The sequence below is a fragment of the Engraulis encrasicolus genome, chromosome 8 (genome assembly GCF_034702125.1).
Source record: "Engraulis encrasicolus isolate BLACKSEA-1 chromosome 8, IST_EnEncr_1.0, whole genome shotgun sequence".
NCBI classification, from domain to species: Eukaryota; Metazoa; Chordata; class Actinopteri; order Clupeiformes; family Engraulidae; genus Engraulis; species Engraulis encrasicolus.
In genome coordinates, this window is record NC_085864.1 from 41015373 (window position 1) to 41034622 (window position 19250).

The following is a 19250-nucleotide window of genomic DNA, read 5'->3' on the forward strand; positions in this document are numbered from 1 at the left end:
CCATTACTTTGAATAGCACAAATATATACAGTATACCCACCATAAAAAGTAGACTACACCACTGAACTAATACTGCATTTTTTACTTTAAGAAAAGTTAGAAATGTAGACACCCACCCCCCCCCTCCAGCCCACCCCCCCCAAAAAAAAAAAAAACCTGCTAGAAATGGGGCAGTCATGAGTAGCCTAAGAGGTAAGGGGTCAGACTTGTAGCAAAAAGGTTGCCGATTCCTACCGGTCAAGTTGGTGAATAATTAACTAGTGATACCTTGTGAAGCAACCTTGGGTGTTTTGAAAGTCGCTATATAAAACGAAAGTATTTTTATTATTCTTATCCTCCTCCACGACTGAGCATATCTGTCCCGCCGCACTGTTCCCTTGGGGCACTTGCTTGGGGCTGCCCCCTTGCACAGGTGAGGCAGTGCCATTTCGTTGTGTGCAGTGAGCACTGTGTCCCTTGGAGCGCTGTGTCACAAAAGACAATGGGAGTTTCCCTGGTGGGCTTTCAAATGTTTCTCTTTCTCCAGGCCAGTGGTGGGGAACCTATGTCTCGAGGGCCATTTACGGCCCTTGAGGACGTCTTATCCGGCCGTTAACCGTTTTCTGGGTATGGCAGTGCAAATTTTACCTCAATGCTAGCAGTTAACATTGAATCCTATGAGACATATCATTTTAATGTTAAGTAGTTTCACATGAAATATGACATCTTATACGGTATCCGGCCCCCGATATAATTTCAATTTTAAGTAGTTTCACATGAAATGTGACATGTTTTGTTCAAAATAAATCTTAGAAATTTTATTTGCATTACAATTAAATTGCATTTCCATGGGACCTAATAAAGGTGGGGTCTGTGGTAAAGGTGGCTACCTTCAATCTAGTCCTAAAGTGCAGAAGGAAATCCTGGTTTGTGTTCATAGTATGGCCTTTGGGAGGACTTTGAAGTGGCCCTCGAATAGGATATGTGTCGCTGTTGGTGCTCCACGTGTGGCTCCAATAGATGCACTGGTACAAAAGGAATAATGGCGTCATGTTGATTCTTCCTGTTTAGTTTTTTCAAACATACCGAAGAGATGCATTGTAGTGTGCAGGTGCTTGAGTTGCTGCAGGCATGGCATGCACGGGTGTCTGTGCTATGCCCTGCACAGCGTTGTGTCACTATATTCAGGTGTGTACAGAAGTCAGGCACTATCAGGTCTCTGCACAAAGATGACAAGGAAGTCTGATTTTTACTAACGACGCTTAACCTGTTCCTTATTTTTGTCTATTTTCAAATAAAAATGTCCAGTCAGTCATGCTAATCCTAATTGAACATTAAAGTCCTCCAATAACTCACTAGAATTGTAGAACTAGAATTTTGAGACCTAAAACCTAGTTTTAAACACTTGCCAGTACAAGCATTTTACAGACATTTTCTTGATCTGATATTGAGTCACAGACAGTTACTTGGAGAGGTCAAACCTGTGTTGGAGGGAATCTGTGGCAGGGTTTTTCACATTTACTTTTACTGTTTTTTGTCACTGTTTCACCTAGATAACCAGCTATGCTGACCAAGTGACTCATTATCAGATCAAAAAAATCTCTCTTGTATTGCTTGTATCAATTAAAATTGACTCGGTATTTTTTACTTGAAAATTGACAGAAAAATAAGCTTGTTGAAACATGTGAGGCCCTCCGTTTTGCTGTGTTGACGTCACTGTTTGGCATTTTTTCATATTTTGTAAATAATTGGGGTTTTTTTTAAATATATTTTATATTTTTATATACATTCACAGTTTTGATGCCCTCCCTGAAAATGTACTTAGTTCTGTAAATAGCCACAAAAATAAAGACAATTAACTAGATTGCATTCTCACAGAAAATATTGGAAGCGGGCTTGCCTTTTGGGGCAGAGATGAGCCGTTTTATTTTTGATATCTCTATCCCTAAATTAAAAACAAGCTACTATTGAGAAAACAAAGCTAAAAGAAAAGTTGGAAAAAATCCATCCACCCAGTCAGAAGTTATGGGCCAAACAATTCAGCCATCTTGGATTCAACCATCTTCAAAGTGTTGTAGCTCCGCGTTTTGGGGATATACTAAATGACATACATGGTATTTTAAATTGACTAAGGAACACTGCATGATATAATTTTGAAAAGCAACATGGGTCCGAGTGGGATTCGAACTCACAACCTCCATATCTGTGATCCAGCGCCTTTGCCATTGATACTAAATGACATACATGGTATTTTAAGTTGGCTAAGGAATACTGCATATGATATAATTTTTAAAATCAACATGGGTCCGAGTGGGATTCGAACTCACAACCTTCATATCTGTAATCCAGTACCTTTGCCATTGATACTAAATTATATACATGGTATTTGAAGTTGGCTAAGGAACACTGCATGATATAATTTTTAAAATCAACATGGGTCCGAGTGGGATTCAAACTCCCAACTTCCATATCTCTATTCCAGCACCTTCACCATTGAGCCAAGCAGCTGGCTGTCATAAACATTCCAGCAAGACAATATCAGATTGCATTGAAGAGCTGAACAATAGACTTCTAGAACTGTAGTGCAGCTGCTCGTTAAGAATAGAATGTTGAGAGAAAGTGACAGTTGAGATGGAACCCTTTATTGGCAGCACCTGTTTTGATTGTCTGTATAGCAGTTAGTATGGTGCTCTAAGGCAGACTGCAGAATCAATAACAGTTTCTAGGTCTTAAGCTTATCGTTGTAAAAAAAAACTAAAAAGAATTGGCACATGTCCTGTGCACAGAATGAAGTCATGAATGTGATCTTTTTAACTAGTTGGGTAATTTATAGAAGTTCCGTGACCGTGGAGAGGAATAAAAAAATGAGCTGGGGTGCCCCTCACAAAAATGTGGGGAACATTTTTTAGAGCCCTATCCAAAAAGACTGCTGCTAGCCAAGCTGGAAATTTGCTTTTAATGGTTTTGCTCACAGTGCTGCATAATACATGGTTTCTGAGATATTTGGGGCAAGAAATTCACAAATGATGTAGATTTATTGATTTGACCTATTTTTGACCTTCAAATTCAAGATGGCTCCCACTTTTGGCTCTTTAAATGTCAATTTTTCAAAATCGTCAGAGAGCCTTAATGTTAGGCTCAAATGAAAGGTCTGCTCATACTGAGTTCAGTTATGGACAGTAAAATTACAAGTAGGCTATGCAGAAGTCATCTGAAAGGTGAAAAAGATCAAGGTTTGTGGTTGATGAGAATTAAACTGCTGATTTAGTCGGGTCGGGTCATAATGTGAGGTTCCGTGACCATCCTCTGGCAAGGGTGTTTTGATGATTAATTTGACCTCTATGGACCCTTAAGAAAAGATTTAGCCCCCATGTCCCTCCCAAAAGTCCCGCCATTTTTTTGCTAGAGAGGTGCCATCTCTAAGAAATAACCTTTGATCTGAATGACATAGAATCATGTATGAAGGCACTTTGTCATACAAGTCAACCATGAGGATTCCAAATCTGGCATCATTTTGATGATACAACTTTGTTTTGGCCGTGAAATTCAAGATGGCTGCCATCTAGAACAGTCATTTTCATCCTTTTTAGGCTGTGACCCCCCCCCCCCCCCCCCCCAAAACAATCATATTTGGACTGGGGACCCCCCAATTCAAGTTACTCTATTTCTCATATATAGATATTGAGAAAATATCTGATCTGCAAGCCCACAATGCCTCACATTATGAGGAGTAGTGGGCTTGTAGATGGGCTATGTTCACAGTGTTTGACTTCTTTGATAGCCTTTTATTTTTTAGCATTGTTTGATGATTATTCTGGATGCAGTGATGGTCTTTTAAATTGACAGTCCTTACATTGACACCTTCCCCCCCAAAAAGGGGATCTCAACCCACAGGTTGAGAACCACTGATCTAGTACATAGAACTTTTGTCATTTCCCAAGCATTCTTGCATAAAGAAGCTCGTTGAGGGACTCAAAACAAGAGCTGCTGAAATGGACAGAAGTGCTCTCAAAAGTAGTGATAAGCCTGGTTCAAGACAGTCAACTTGAGCTCCCTTAGCTGCAAGAACACCATATTGTTGCGGAATGTGTGGCCTTATTCAACCCCAATGGCATATACAGGAAGATGCAAGGGAGCAAACTCATCCAGAAGAGCTCCGTTCAACCTATTGCGATTAAAGAACCCCATGTTGCTCTAATTGACATGGGCATGATCTGGAGGATGGCAACTCCATTGAACACAGGACGGCACGTCATACAAGTGGTTGGGCTGTGTCAAAAAGGTGTCATCCATCATCCTTGCCCGCCATTCTCATTCTCACCGTGTAATCAGTGTCAATGATCCCTGCGATACAACATACTCAACAGAAGATGATGAGCGAGACCTGCACATACAGGGAGCATCTTTTGCAGGAGATGGCACGGAATCTGTGGCTGAACAGACTTCTCTGGTTAGCAAAGATTGAGTGCAAGGGGTGATGGTAATTGTCCACTACAGAGTCCAGTCTGCTCAGTGTCCTTTTCTCAGTTGTGGTACTGAGAGTCTCCAGTTCTGTGCCAACAACAGATCCCACTGTCCTCATCAGCTTGTCCAGGCGTCCAGCATCTCTCTTCCTAATGCTCCCGCCCCAGCATGCCACAGCATAGGAAAGCACACTAGCCATGACAGACTGGTAGAAAATCTGCAGGAGTGTGTTGCAGACATAAATGATCTCAGCTTCCTCAGAAAATAGAGCCTACTCTGCCCTTTCTTCTAGACTGCGTGTGAATTTACTGACCAGTCTAATTTACTTTTCAGATGTACCCCCAGGTATTTGTAGGTGCAGACTGTGTCCACTGTCTCCCCCTCAAAAGATACAGGCACAAGGGGTGGGGTGGACCACCAGAAATCAACCACCATTTCCTTGGTTTTGGTGGTGTTCAACTGTAACTGGTTGGTCCTGCACCATCTAACAAAGTTCTCCACCAGTCCCCTGACCATCTTTAATACATCCCACAATGGCAGTGTCATCTGAGAAGAGCTGTTTGCGTTCAAGAGACAGGTGATCTATGCACACATGAAGAATAGCACCATGGCTGAAGCCTGTGCTTCCAAGAGGAAGACCATGAAGAGTCTTTTATCAGTCTCCCTTCAGATGCAAACAGCTTACGCCAACACTGCCTTCTTGACAACCACTTGGCGTATCTAATGCGCCACTACACACTGGCAGGCAAGGATGCTGGAGACACCTTTTGGATATAGTCCAACCAATTGTATGGTGTGGCGTCCTGTGTCTGCCAATCTTCTACTGATGGAGTTGCCATCCTCCAGATCATGCCCATGTCAATTAGAGAAACATAGGGTTCTTCAATCACAATATGTTGGAGGGAGATCTTCTGGATGAGCTTGCTCTTCTGCGTCTTCCTCTATATGCCATTGGGGTTGAATAAGGCCACACATTTCTCAACAACACAGTCTTCTAGCAGCTCGGAGAGCTTCACACGTTTGACTGTCTTCAACCAGGTTGGTGGCTGCTTTGAGAGAACTTCTTTCCATTTCAGCAGCCCTTGCCTTGTTTTCAATTTTTCCCACTATATCAGTGGCTCTCAACCTGTGGGTTGAGACCGTTTTTCTTTTGGGGACGGGGACGGGGACGGGGACGTAAGGACTCTCAAAGTGAAATACCATCACTGCATCTAAAGTTATCAACAAACAATGCTAAAACATTGGCCAAATTGTCAAATAATATTTAAAAAGCCAAACTGTGAAAATCACCCACCTACAAGCCCACTACGCCTCATAATGTGAGGTATTGTGTGCTTGTAGATCAGCTATTTTCTCAATATCTATGTATGAGGAATGGAGCTACACAAATTGGGGGGTCCCCAGTCCGGTTTTGGGGGGTCACGACCAAAAAAGGTTGAAAACGACTGCTCTAGATGGCAGCCATCTTGAATTTCATGGTCAAAACAAAGTTGTATTATCAGACGCCATGTTGAATTTGCCTCTCTAGCAAAAAATGCCTTTTCCCCCTCTCTTCCCCTTCTTTCCCCCACTGAGGCAGTCCATTATGCCCCATCTTTGGCCGAGTGGTTAGAGAGTTCGAATGCCGGTTCGAATCCCCCTGACCTCTCCCTACATCTCCATGGCTGAAGTGCCCTTGAGAATGTCACCTAACACAGCTCATTGACACATTGCTCCAGGGACTGTAAGCAATACCCTGACAAATAATAACCAAGTCGTTTGAATAAAATGAAAGTGTCAGCTAAGTGAAATGTAATACCATGTAATAACATCACAGTTTGAAATCTTTGGCTCATGACTCAGGAGGACCTGATCAATGCAAACAAATATATCTCCAGCTGTCACGAAACACAGACTCAAGGCACAGGAAGTCAGTTTTCAGATTTTACTTGATGGTTTGCAGGAATTCAAACATTGAAACAGAAAACTGGACTCATCAACGCTCAGAAGATACACTTGTCAAAATGGAGTTTAACGTAGGAGTAAAGGATTCGGTCCAAAGGAAAATAAAGCAGAGTCCAACAATTCAACAAGATCAAAAGTCCAAATTCAAACTTAACTTCAGGGATTCTTCTTTGGGGAGATTCAAACAGCAAGGAGCTTGGAGTCCATGTATCTCAAGACGAAGCCAGACAAAGAATGAACAAAGACAGGGGTTTACATAGGGCTGGCAATTAAGGAAACAAAGGGCAGGTGAGAGGTTAGGTAACAGGGTAACGAGGGTAACAGGTGGCCAATTAGTAATCAGGGGAGAGTGAAAGTGAAGCTGGGATTTCAGGTGATTGGAGAGTGGGCGTGATTGGTGGAGAGCCTGGATTGGCTGTGACACCAGCACATACATTAATTCTCCAGTCTATTCTCTAAATTTAAATGTTGGCTATTCCTATGGCAAACTATTCTCAGTCTATTATTATTATTATTGTTATTATTATTATTATTATTATTATTATTATTATTATTATTAAAGAGGGTTGGTATACACATGTCAGTTGAATATTGACTGAACAAACCTCGTCTGCGAATGATGATTCTCCTCTTTGGCCTCTCTGAAGTCCAGGCGAACAAAGTTGGCACAGCATCCTTTATAAACTTTGTGATACCATGGGCGGTCTTTACAAAACACTGCTTCTCAAAGTGCTCAGAGCAAACCTTGGTCTCAGCGTTGATCTGTAACCATAAATACCAGGATATGCATTTTAATTCGTTAGCAAAACAACTTTTGGCACAAGTAGGCCTATGCTACTGGTTCTGGTAGCACACAATCAGTGGCCATCGGATCGCTTACCACAAAATTGAAAGCATAATCTTGAAATAGCGAGCTGGAAATATCATATTAATGTAGCGTTGTGTAATTACACATTCATATTTTTTTTATTTCATCGAGGCATTCGCTTCTGTCCACGGTAGGATTTTTTTTCTGTTTCAGGACGTACATTTCTGCACACAACAGTGAAGCGCCATGACAGCTGGTGCGTTGCCGAATGTACCCCTGAAGTGTACCCCTCAACGTCTTTAGAACGCTCCGGGTGAATAAGGCGAATTGTAGCCTATGGCTACATAATATGACTAGCTACTTTGGCAACTTTAGCCTTATAGATATCTAACTACTGCACTGATTGTGCCAAAAAACACATGACATGGTATGAGCGTTCATAAATGAAGGATTTCACATAGCTAAAACAAATTATTGTTACCGTGTTAACCCTCTGAGGTCTAAGGCCTTTCAGAGGCTTTTAGGCTGCTTGCACCACCCTGACATTTTCAAGTATTTTCAACTAACAGTAAGCATCTATGCAAAAGTGGAATATATGGTTGTATTCTGAAAAGCCTGACAATAAATAATCTGAAAGAAAATTGGATGTCATACAAACATGTTTTATTTAAATTGAGTATAAACACAACTGTACAAAAAAAACAGGTTTCAGAGGTCTTCAAAAAGTGCAAGAAAACGCACAATAAATATATCTAGCCAAGACTTTTGAAGTTTGAATCTTGTAAACAAATGTGTTGGCTGCATAAAAGTAAAAAGGGCATTTAGAAATGTTTTGTTGTTTTCATACAAAATGCAAAAAAGAAAGACTGTCATACCACTGCCTGTCTCATTTGAATACTAATGAGATAGGTGTGAAAAACCCCTAATGGCCCACACCCCCTGTCAATCTCCATGCTCTGATAGCACCCCCCCCCCTGTCACTCTCTTTGTCCTGTGGCCAAGTGAGCAGCATGGCTGTGTTTACCCTAGATGAAAGGGGCGTGTTGTCACCTCTGAATAGCCACTCAAGCACCGGTACTTTACATGTGAATAGCTATAGGTGTGGCTGCTACAGGCAGAGAGTACAGAATATTCGAAGATTTCTTTTCACTTTCTTTAAATTGGGCCAGCTATATAATTTATCTCATATATATATGTTTGAAATCTGGAAGGTCTGAGGTTTCTAATGGTGTGATGTTATATGCTTCAATGACAAAAACTCACAGAGTTACAGATTTGTTTTTGGAGACATGTCAAATTGCCCTCTGAGTGTTAAGTAGAAATCTTGTGTACATTTCCAATGCATTCCAATGTGATTTGTCTGATATATATTCCAGAATGGCGGACACGACTCAAAACACCCCCCATTGACTGTTTCCCATAAAAACCTGAGTGTCACTTCTTATTGGATCCACTTTCTTTTATATGAATCAGACAAACAGAAATATTAGAGGGGGATAGAAGGAGGGGGGCAGGAAACTCCATAGACACCCATGACAGGGAAGAAGGCTACTGTAAGTCTACTGTAACCAAGGTGTGTCAAAATAAAAAGCCATCTTTGTGTAATTATACTAAATAACGTGAGATGCTAAGAGCACACTGCTACATTCACCCCCCCTTTCTAGCGTTTTTTGCAGTATTAGTTCAACAGGTGAGAACCCTGGGACTAAATACACTATAGAAGATGTTAAATGGAATCCCTAATTGTTGAATTAACACTGTGTTACTATGTACTGGATGCAAATCCAAAGCTCCAACACTTCCTTTTCACATGGTTCTGCTTCCTACAAAGCTTAATGGCTCACATGTCTTCACACTTGTTTGCTTTTTCGTTGTGCAAGTCTGACTATGTGTTGTTTTCTTCTGTTTACTGTATATTGGCTCCTGACAAACCCCAATCTGGGCAGTAAAGGTTTCATTCATTCATTCATTCATTCATTCATTCATTCATTCATTCATTCATTCATTCATTCATTCATTCAATGTCCTATTCAGTGTAACAGGCCAAAATGTGTGCTAAGGAAACAGGTTATTGCAGCCTTGCCCAATGTGTGTTGATCATCCTGTATATCTTTGGCCATTTTGAACAAAAATACCCCCCCCCCACACACACACACACACACACACACACATCCCACCCAAAATTCTACATAGCGCAATTTACATCACTAATTACATCACAAACTAACAATTGAAGAAGTGTAGTAAAAACATGATTTACACAGAGACATAAGTAAGAAAATATATGAAAGTATTTATTATTTATAGGTCACCACTTGACAAAACTACATCACCTTATGCCAGGCAACTTAGTGTAGATCACATACATATTAACATTAATTTGAAAAGGAACCCAAACTCCGACCCCCCAACCCGCTATATGTCACAAATTATACCTGTATCATTCATCAAAAACAATTGGCGGAGTATAGAAGTAAGAAAATATAATAATTATTTATTATCTATAGGTCACCTCATATCAGGCAAATAATATGCATCACATACGTACGTGTTTACATTCATTTTCAGAGGAACCCCAACTCTAACCCCTGTAGTTGCTTGGTAGCTCACCTCAACGGGTAAATCAGCGACATGACAACAGCGACAAGACTATTTTCTATTGCGAGGGTTTCTTCTTTTCTTCTTTTTCAAATTTGCAAATTGGTAGGTAGCTACTTGGACATCGTGACAAAGTGATGTGTTTCACAAAAGAGATAATAGTGCAAAATGCTACATTATTCACAAAGTCTGGTCTGTGAGTAAAATAAATTTGTTGATAGTTATATACGTACAATTGGACAGGTGGAGAAGGTTTATAACTGTAACCCCTACATAGGGGCAGTTGTGCGTTGTAGTGGCTTGGTACCGATGACTTGGTAGCTCAACTGTTTTCCATTCTGTGGAGAGGGTTTCCGGTAAGTCTGTATGTATGGGGTGATGCATCAGCTCTGCGTTAGTGGGCCCTATCCTGCAGTACCGGGGCTCAGCACCGGGGGGTGGCGATGAGCTGGTATCGACGTGGGTATCGACCAAAGCTGCTGCACTCTGGATTGGTGTCCAGACTGGAGGGTCCTCCGGGGGTGCTGAGGTGGAACTTCTGCACTATGGACACCAGGAAGAGCAGGAGCTCCATCCGTGCCAGAGACTCACCCACACACGACCGCTTACCTGAGAAGACACACAGACACAGACCGCCACACACAAACACACACACACACACACACACACACACTGTCAGTCCCCGTTGTTTTACAAAAAATATCTACATTTGTTATTAACTCTTTTGCTGTTGCAGCATACATTACTTGTGTGCCATTGATGACATTCTAGGGGTAAACAAATGCTGCATATTCACTCGATTTGTTTCAGAGGTAGGATATTCTTGAAGACACATGCTACACAAGGCAAATGCTATAAACTGTCTTTGCATTTTCCTTCACTCATTTTTATCCAACAAATATCTATGTACTTGCACGCTAGATTTAACCAATAGCTGTTGGGAAAACTGAGTTATTTGAGCGAGGAAATATTTCGATATTTCATTTTTCTCTATCCCACCCATACTCAGGGCCGGATTATCCATAAGGGCCAGCAGCACAGTGCCAAGGGGCACCAACCAACCAGGGGCACCACAAGACACAAACTTAACAAACATTCTTTATACATGGGTTCTACATTTTTGTTTTAACCTGACTGTGCGAAACTAGCTGTGCACGACTCAACCTCTGATTGTTGGAAACCGCTGTCGGTCAAAAAATAGCTCACTTGGCTGCCAGCGTCTTGCCCCTCCTCACAACATTTACAGACATGGCGAACACATGTATAAAGGGTGCACCACATTGGCTTAATCCGGCCCTGCCCGTACGTTTAGTATTAAACAGCACTTAACAGCACTTTGCCCCAATGAAGATAAGGGCAAAGGGTAGCTTGGGACAACAGTTTCAGTGGTGAAACGTTTAACCCACAGTATGGTGCTTGCTTGGTATTATTCTCAAGACCAAATACATCTGTGCTTCAGTGCTTCATGATGAACTTATATTTGTAAGTTATAACAGTGACTACTGCTACGGAAATAATATCAAAGTGATGACAAAGAACTCTGTGATGCAAAGCAAAAAGAAGTCCTATTTTAACAACATTTTTAAGAACTAATATGATCCATAATTTTCTCAATATTCCAAAAAACATTAATGGTGGATGAATAGCAAACTGCTTCTCTTTTGTCACGTTTATATTCTTATTGTATAACTCTGGGGGAAAAAAGTGATGGTGCCGCTTCCCATACCTGCAGAAAAGGCAAAGAAGGCCGGGTTCTTCTTAAAGTTGCCATTTTGATCCAGGAAGTTGTCTGGGTTGAAGGTCCAGGCGCTCTCCCATTGGTTCTCATCCCGGAGCACAGAGTGCAGCAAGGGAATCACTACGGTGTCCTGAGAAAAGAGTTATGATGATTTAAGTTCATAAATAAAAGGTACAACATAGGTATATCGCTTCAGGTTTTACACTCAATAACGTTACTCTACTCTACATTCAGTAAAGTTTTACAACCACAGAGTGATGAAGTGCCAAAGAAAACACTTATTTAAAGGTGCACTGTGTCATATTTTTGTAGTTCATTTGAAGAAGTCATGCTGCCCATTCACAAATGTTACCTTTTTCATGAATACCTCCCACCACATGTATTCAACATGACTCGGAAAATTACACATACATAAAAAGGGGATCTTCATTGTCTGCCATTTTGAATTCCCAGAAATAGACAGTTTATAGGTGCAAAACTAACTTTACTTTGGTCATACTATTAAATATTACCCCATTACTTAGTAGAAGATCAAATGAAAATATAAAATTTGGCAGTAGACAGCACAGTTTGAATTGCATTGTTGCAATACCCACTCTGGTGTATGAAAGATATTTCAATCTGGGAGATCAACACATTGAGATATGCAAGGCCTCTGTAAATGTGCAAGGGGGTACACAAGCATGGCTTTGGAGGTCATGGTTAACATATCTAGTCAACGTCACTAGTCTCTTACTACATACTGAATGTGCGCTTAGCATATAACTGGAAATTACCAATCTATCTGTGATAGTACTTTTCTTACAAGTGCACCACATGCTGATGCTGTTTAACTTGAATTTCTTTAATTTTTTCTATTACCCTCAAATAATTATTTTTTTGTCTCGTATCAATTGATGGGTTGTGCACCCCTCCATGCTCCCTGTAATTTGAACTGATTTGCATCGCATTCTAAAGACAAAATCATGCCATGACATCATAGCAGAGGCCAAATGTAATATTTGTCAGGAGGAACCTCTTTAACCCATTTGCACAGAGCCTCTATTATAACCTTACCATCACCATAATTGTAATGGCCAAGTCTCAATCTGTTACACAAGGCTCTTGGTAAGGGCAACGGCATAACAATATTGGCGGGCTCATCTGCACAAAGAGGCTACCGCTAACAACAATTGGTGTTGCATCCCTAACCCCTCTTAGCTAACCCACCTTGGGAATACCGTAGCCTCTCTGCTAACCTACCTTGGGAATGCCGTAGCCTCTGTGCTAACCTACCTTGGGAATGCCGTAGCCTCTCTGTTAACCTACCTTGAGAATGCCGTAGTCGCTGTGCTAACCTACCTTGGGAATGCCGTAGCCACTGTGCTAACCTACCTTGGGAATGCCGTAGCCTTTGAAGGTGATGTCTTTGGTGGTGTAGCGGGGGAGATTGAGGGGGGCCATGTCCAGGAAACGCTGAGCCTCGTGAATGACAGCATCCGTGAAGGGGAGGGACGTCCTGTCCTCCATCATTGGGGGGCGCTCTTGACCAAGTTCGGCCTCAATCTCCTTATAAATTTGATCTGCAAAACAAAGGACTATGTAGTGTAGCATCTTTGGGCCTAGGCGTGTGTGTGTGTGTGTGTGTGTGTGTGTGTGTGTGTGTGTGTGTGTGTGTGTGTGTGTGTGTGTGTGTGTGTGTGTGTGTATGTGTGTGTGTGCGTGCGTGTGTGTGTGTCTGTGTGTGTGTGTATGCCTGGTTGTGTGTGTGTGTGTGTGTGTGTGTGTGTGTGTGTGTGTGTGTGTGTGTGTGTGTGTGTGTGTGTGTGTGTGTGTGTGTGTGTGTGTGTGTGTGTGCAGACTGTGCACGTCCGTGTGTGTGTGTGTGTGTGTCTCCTCAGGTGAGCGATTATGTTTGGGTGAGTCTCTAGCGCACAGACTAACTGTACCTTGTATTTCTGGATGTTTAATCAGCAGCATCAGAGTATATCTCAAGGTTGTGCTGGTGGTTTCTGTGCCAGCGAAGAAGAGATTGAGGACCGTGGAAACTAGATTGTCATAGATGAACTCAGTTTTGGGTAGATCTTTCTCCTAGAGCACATACAATGAAACATTTGAAGTGAAAAGTGAAAGTGAAAGCCCATCTGGGAAACTCCAACTCCCATTGTCATTGTGACAGCACTCCACAGCACACAAGTGTTCACTGCACACTGCACACAAGAAAATTGAATTTATGCCTCACCCGTGCAAGGGGGAAACCCCCAATGGAGCAGTGCGGCGGCACAGTACCATGCTCAGGGTACCTTAGTCATGGAGGAGGATGAGGGAGAGCACTGGTTGATTACTCCCCCCACCAACCTGGCTGGTAGGGTATCGAACCGGTAACCTTTGAGGCAGAGGCTGAGTATGCAGAGAATGAAAAAAAAGATTTTGACTTGCCTGATTGAGTTTGATGAGGAAACAGTCAATGTAATCACGGGGGTTGTCTGGGTCTAGTGTGTCCCTATGCTGGTGGATCTTCTCCGTTACAAACTCCCGAAGTTTGTCTATTTCTATGAAGAATTGTTGATGGCGACCGGGCATATAGTTCATTATCTGTGGGAAAATGTTGTATAGCTGTGGAGTCGAAACCCAGTTAGATACTGAGACAGCATTAGCCCCTTAATGCGCGCCGTACCTCCTGAGGCACGCTGTAATAGACATTGAAAGTTAACTACTATAGTACTACACTACTATCACAGTGCACAGGGCCTTTAGTAATACATTACGACTTGGTCATTGCCATGCTGGTAACAGCTAATTTATAAAGCCGTGTCTTAAGGGGTTAACCCCTTTGCAGAGAGCATATGTTATCACTCTACTCTCACCAATTGTAATGACCAAGCCTTAATCTGTTACTTAATTAATGTCATATCAATATTTGTTATGATGTTCTGAAGTTGTTTCAGAGAATAGCGTAGGCCCTCCAGAGGGCCCATCTGGACAAAGAGGCTACGAATTGGGGGGAATTGAGAGGAGAAGGAAGTTGATATGATGACATTTAAACATAGGTACAAGCATTTCAATTTGATTCATTTCTTTGGGAATGTGAGATTTTTAGTTTCGAAAGGTTTTTATCACTTTTATCCATTGATTTGTCTTTGAGATATTCGCACCTGTCCCCATGGAGTGCTCCCGAATCGAAATGCCTCGGAGATGATCTGCAGGAGTCGCAGGAAGTTGGCATCGTCGTAGCTGAAACGCTCCCCAAACACCAAAGCACAGATCACATTGGACACAGCACCACTCAGGAAGAAAGTGGGATCAAATGGTGAGCCTTGGGAGAGTGAGAGAGAGAGAGAGAGAGAGAGAGAGAGTTTTGTTAGTACAAAACACACTCTGGAGGGCCTACGCTATTCCCGGAAACGACTTGAGAACATCATAACAAATATTGACACCATGTTATCTTTACTCCAACCATTATTGCGCCTTGCAATCTCAAGCTTGAAACAGCTCCTAGTGTCATGGAAGTCACATGGTTTGTGTATTGACAGGGATAACAATAAGGTGTCCTTTACTGTATATATCTTGTTCATACACGTCCATTCAAGCATCCTCACCCTTGGTTTCCCTCAGGCTGTCCAGCAGGTGCCGGCTCTCCTCCTGGATCCACTGCTCCATCCTCTTGCGGCCCATGCCAAAGTCTCTGAGCGTGCTCAGTGTGAAGCGCCTCAGCTGTTTCCAGCGCTCGCCATTGCTGATGGACAGACCTGAAGATGAGATGAGTAGGAGTAGAACAGTCAGTGAGCCCTTTCAAATATTCACACAGATGGGTATGTTTTGCTGATGGTTGCATTACTTTTTGTCGTACTGTGTGATTATAATGCATAAAAACTTAAGACAATGTGGTGTAAATCTGCATGGGTTTTACAGGACTTTTTTGGAGACTTGTAATTACGTTCAAACCAGTCAGTTTTCTGAATTTGTAATTAGCCATGATAATATCATACATGTGTTCCTCTTCAGTTTGGAATCAGAACTGGAAAATAACTTGACAAAAGGCTGAAACGTCATTTCAATAAATCATTGGCATCACATAACACATTCACAATAAACATTGACAGTGTTTTCGTCAAGATGCATGCAAGATTATGAGTCTTACTTCGCTGTTGCATCATTGTCCTCATGCCCCTTCAATGTGTAGTGTAAAGTGTACACAGGCTACATTCCAAACATTCCATGCAGAACTGACACATACTCAGAGAACCAATGAGGTTAGCTGTACGCTTCACAGACATTCACGGGGCCAGAACCAGCTTCCCTGCTTGGTACCACAGGGGTGTTGAAGCTAACAAACTCATGGTTTTGAACTTCAGGTAAATGTGAACTGTCAGGAGAAGCAAACGATATGTATTAAGTTCATTATGTCTAACTGTTTAACTTAAACACTTTGGGGTTTCTTTTGCCTTAAGACATGTAAAAGTTTTTATCTTTTACCTGACATGTTTCGACGGTGTTACTTCCGTCTTCATCAGAGGGTCCCTCTGATGAAGACGGAAGTAACACCGTCGAAACATGTCAGGTAAAAGATACAAACTTTTACATGTCTTAAGGCAAAAGAAAACCCTAAGTGTTTAAGAAGCAAACGATGTTCAGAACATCACTCTATTAAAGAAACATATGGTATGACATAGTTTGAAGTACCAACATTTTGGGAACCTACCGTATCCCCTGACCATCCGGTTCAGGACCGGCACAGGAGCTCTTCCGGTGAAATCATCTGCCTGGTCCACCAATGCCTCCTTCACCGTCTGGTACCCAGTCAGAACCACAAACCGACGTGGTCCGAGATGCACAGTCATGACTGGACCATACCGCTGACTCCACTGAAAAAGACACACATTATTAAATTGTATTGGCCATCATTACATACTGAAGTAGCCCAATGTATATGGAAGTTTAGCGAGCACTTTCAATACAGTGGAAAAGTTGTTTTAGGGGGGGGGATGCAAGGTGGATCACATGCATAGCTTGTTCTTTCTTTGACGGACATAGACACAGAGTTGTTAATGAATAACGTGTACCATACATGCTAAACAAATAGCGTACCTTCATGAAAGTAGTATAGGGTGCATTCTTGTCCACTTGAGGCAGGTTTCCCAGCAGGGGTAGACCAGGGGGCCCTGGAGGCAGTGGAAGCCCCCGTGACCCCCTCCTCTTCCAGACCAGCAGCAGCAGGAGCAGCATCAGAGCAGCCAGCAGCAGCATGCTGGAACCAGACATCTTGCACCTTTTCTTCTGTTAGCTGTTTCAGTGTCGTCTTCAGGCCCAGATCACCACACACGCTTCATATGGCTGAAGCCTAGGGGCCCCCACGCCCCCTGCCTCGCAGGGGGTGGCCCAATTGGTCAAAACGAAAATAACTTATTTATATTCATTAGCTAAAAATGAATATTTACATGCATGGACGCGGATATTCTCTGACGCTGATTGGGTGGGCCCCCACACCCCTATCTTTCAGGGGGGCCCCAATTGGTCAAAAGGAAACTATTTAAATACATAGACGCTGATTGGGTGTGGCGAATCCCCCACATCTTCAGACATCCATTCACTCAATCAGAGTATGTTCAGCGAACGTTCAACAACAGTGGTAAGTGAGAGACCACCCTCACAGTAAATAAACGAATGCATAAATACAAACCTAATTTAATTGGTATTGTACATGTTTTGGGTGAAAACGCAAATGTTGGTAAACAGGCTAGATTCTGAGGTGCTGAAATGTAATACATTAGCTTACAAGTAGTTCAGGAATTCATTTGTGTTTGCAAGGAAATTCTACAATATATGGTTATGATTAAAAACGTCAAAATAAATGTGTCTTGTTTTTCTGTTTGTGGGCACTCAAACCATTGAGCAATGGCCCCATGTGACAATCATGAGATGAGTTGAGGATGTTGAGTAATTGCCCATTGTTTTTAGGAGAGCCTACAGATGTCATCAAGACATTGTCGTGAGACAAGATTGATTAACTGATTGCTAATGTAGAGAAGGAGTCTGAAGTCTAAAGAGTATACAGGAAGGACAGCAATGTGCATTCTAACTCCTTCAAGTATCATTCTTTCTATGCCACAGGATGCGGTGATGTCACTCAGAAGCGAAACTGTTTGACAGACTTAATCCTTTTTAGAGGTCAGGAGTAGGTGACAATGGGAAACAAAAGTAGTGGCGGCTGGCAGTCTGTCAAACAGGGGAGGCTAGTCAATTAAAATATGTCCAGAACACAAAAGGGGGGGTTTGACACACATCTTACATTGGTCCTGAGCAGTTGTTGAAACAAATGTGTTGGAAAGCTGGTGTTTTTACTACACATATTGTTCTTAATTATTTGAGTGTAGAGCTAGCTCTTTTGAGATAAATCTTGCAGCAGTCTGTTCTGGAATAAACAATAAATAAACTAGGGAAGTGACCTGTGGTGGGGATTCTAACAGAGCTGGTGCTACTATGACATTATCTAATTCAATGAATCATTATCCCCCTTGTATTCACAGGGATTTTATTATTAGTATCGTTATTATCATTAGGCCTTCCTCCTGCCACATAATGATGTTATTGAGTTTGTCTTTGTTGTCTTTTTTCATGACTGGGTGCACAGCTTACCACTTCCTGGAGAAGTTCTATTACGAGAGGTTCCACTCGCCACACACTAAATAGTAATGCAGGGATGTCAAACTCAGGGCCGGGGGGCACACACACACACACACACACACACACACACACACACACACACGCACGCACGCACGCACGCACGCACGCACGCACGCACGCACGCACGCACACGCACGCACACACACACACACACACACACACACACACACACATACACACACACACACACACACATTAATGTATTTGAATGACTTGAACAACAGACTGTGAAGGCACATTTGAACTACAATATCTGCTGGGATTGAGTGTTTAAGATGTAAGCGTTTGAGTATTGTAAGCATGTGCGCACATGCACAATTTCAGTAATTTTTGAATAATGAGTTCGGCTCGCAACTTCGTTCCAGATTTAGATTTTGGCCGACTGTGAATTTGAGTTTGACACCCCCGCCCTAATGTAATGTACTTAGTTATATTTTTATGCTGCATGTTTTAATTGTTGCAATATGAATTTGGGGAGAAACAAGTCAAACAGGCAGACAACAGCCACCTTGTGGACACAGGAGGGAATTACAATTAAGAAACGTGTCATGGACCATGGGCGGACAAAGGCTCTTAAAGAGATGTGTGACTGTGAGGCGCATCTAAAAAATGCGCTAACTCTCCTTGGCCTGAGTACATTGAGCACATTTTAGGCTATTTACGATGTCCTTGTTTGTAATTCACTTTGGATGAAAGTGTCTCCTTAATGTAATGCACATTTTCATGGTTGGATTACTGGGTTTAGAATAGCTGTGTATACAGATGTGTGCATGGATGAGAAGATAAATGGGGTTCTTAAGATAGCTGAATGTATTAATTGTATGCCTTACTGTCATTCTTTGCTGTTCCATACTGTCCAAATATTTTCATAAACACAGCAAATTTCAATCATGTTTGTCATTCCATTAATAATGCTTTAAAAATTAAAATGATGTATATTTTCCAAAATAATACAGTATTACAATGGTCTCTGATTGCCATCTCATTCTGTAAAAGCCATTTTTGATTAAAGCAAAAACTTCATTCTAACAGAAGACACTTATCCCCCAATTCTGG

The 19250-nt window shown here is 41.9% G+C and overlaps 1 protein-coding gene across 1 annotated transcript; it reads right to left on the reverse strand.

The window, feature by feature from the left end:
• Positions 1-9468: 9468 nt before the first annotated feature.
• On the reverse strand, positions 9469-16907 carry LOC134454619 (cytochrome P450 2A5-like). Its single transcript, XM_063205713.1, has 9 exons — positions 16599-16907; positions 16213-16375; positions 15110-15259; positions 14666-14826; positions 13950-14126; positions 13460-13601; positions 12906-13093; positions 11520-11661; positions 9469-10402 (listed from the first exon to the last, which is right to left on the reverse strand). The coding sequence occupies exons 1-9, from the start codon at positions 16770-16772 to the stop codon at positions 10218-10220; spliced, it is 1482 nt and encodes a 493-aa protein (XP_063061783.1). The 5' UTR covers positions 16773-16907; the 3' UTR covers positions 9469-10217.
• Positions 16908-19250: the final 2343 nt, after the last annotated feature.

Excerpts from the sequence above, each read along its gene's own strand:
- LOC134454619 (XM_063205713.1), bottom strand. The coding sequence starts at position 16,772 with ATGTCTGGTTCCAGCATGCTGCTGCTGGCTGCTCTGATGCTGCTCCTG. Across the intron at positions 14,827-15,109 it reads CAGCCTGAGGGAAACCAAGG|GCTCACCATTTGATCCCACT; the intron begins GTGAGGATGCTT and ends CACTCTCCCAAG. Across the intron at positions 14,127-14,665 it reads GGAGCACTCCATGGGGACAG|CTATACAACATTTTCCCACA; the intron begins GTGCGAATATCT and ends TCGACTCCACAG.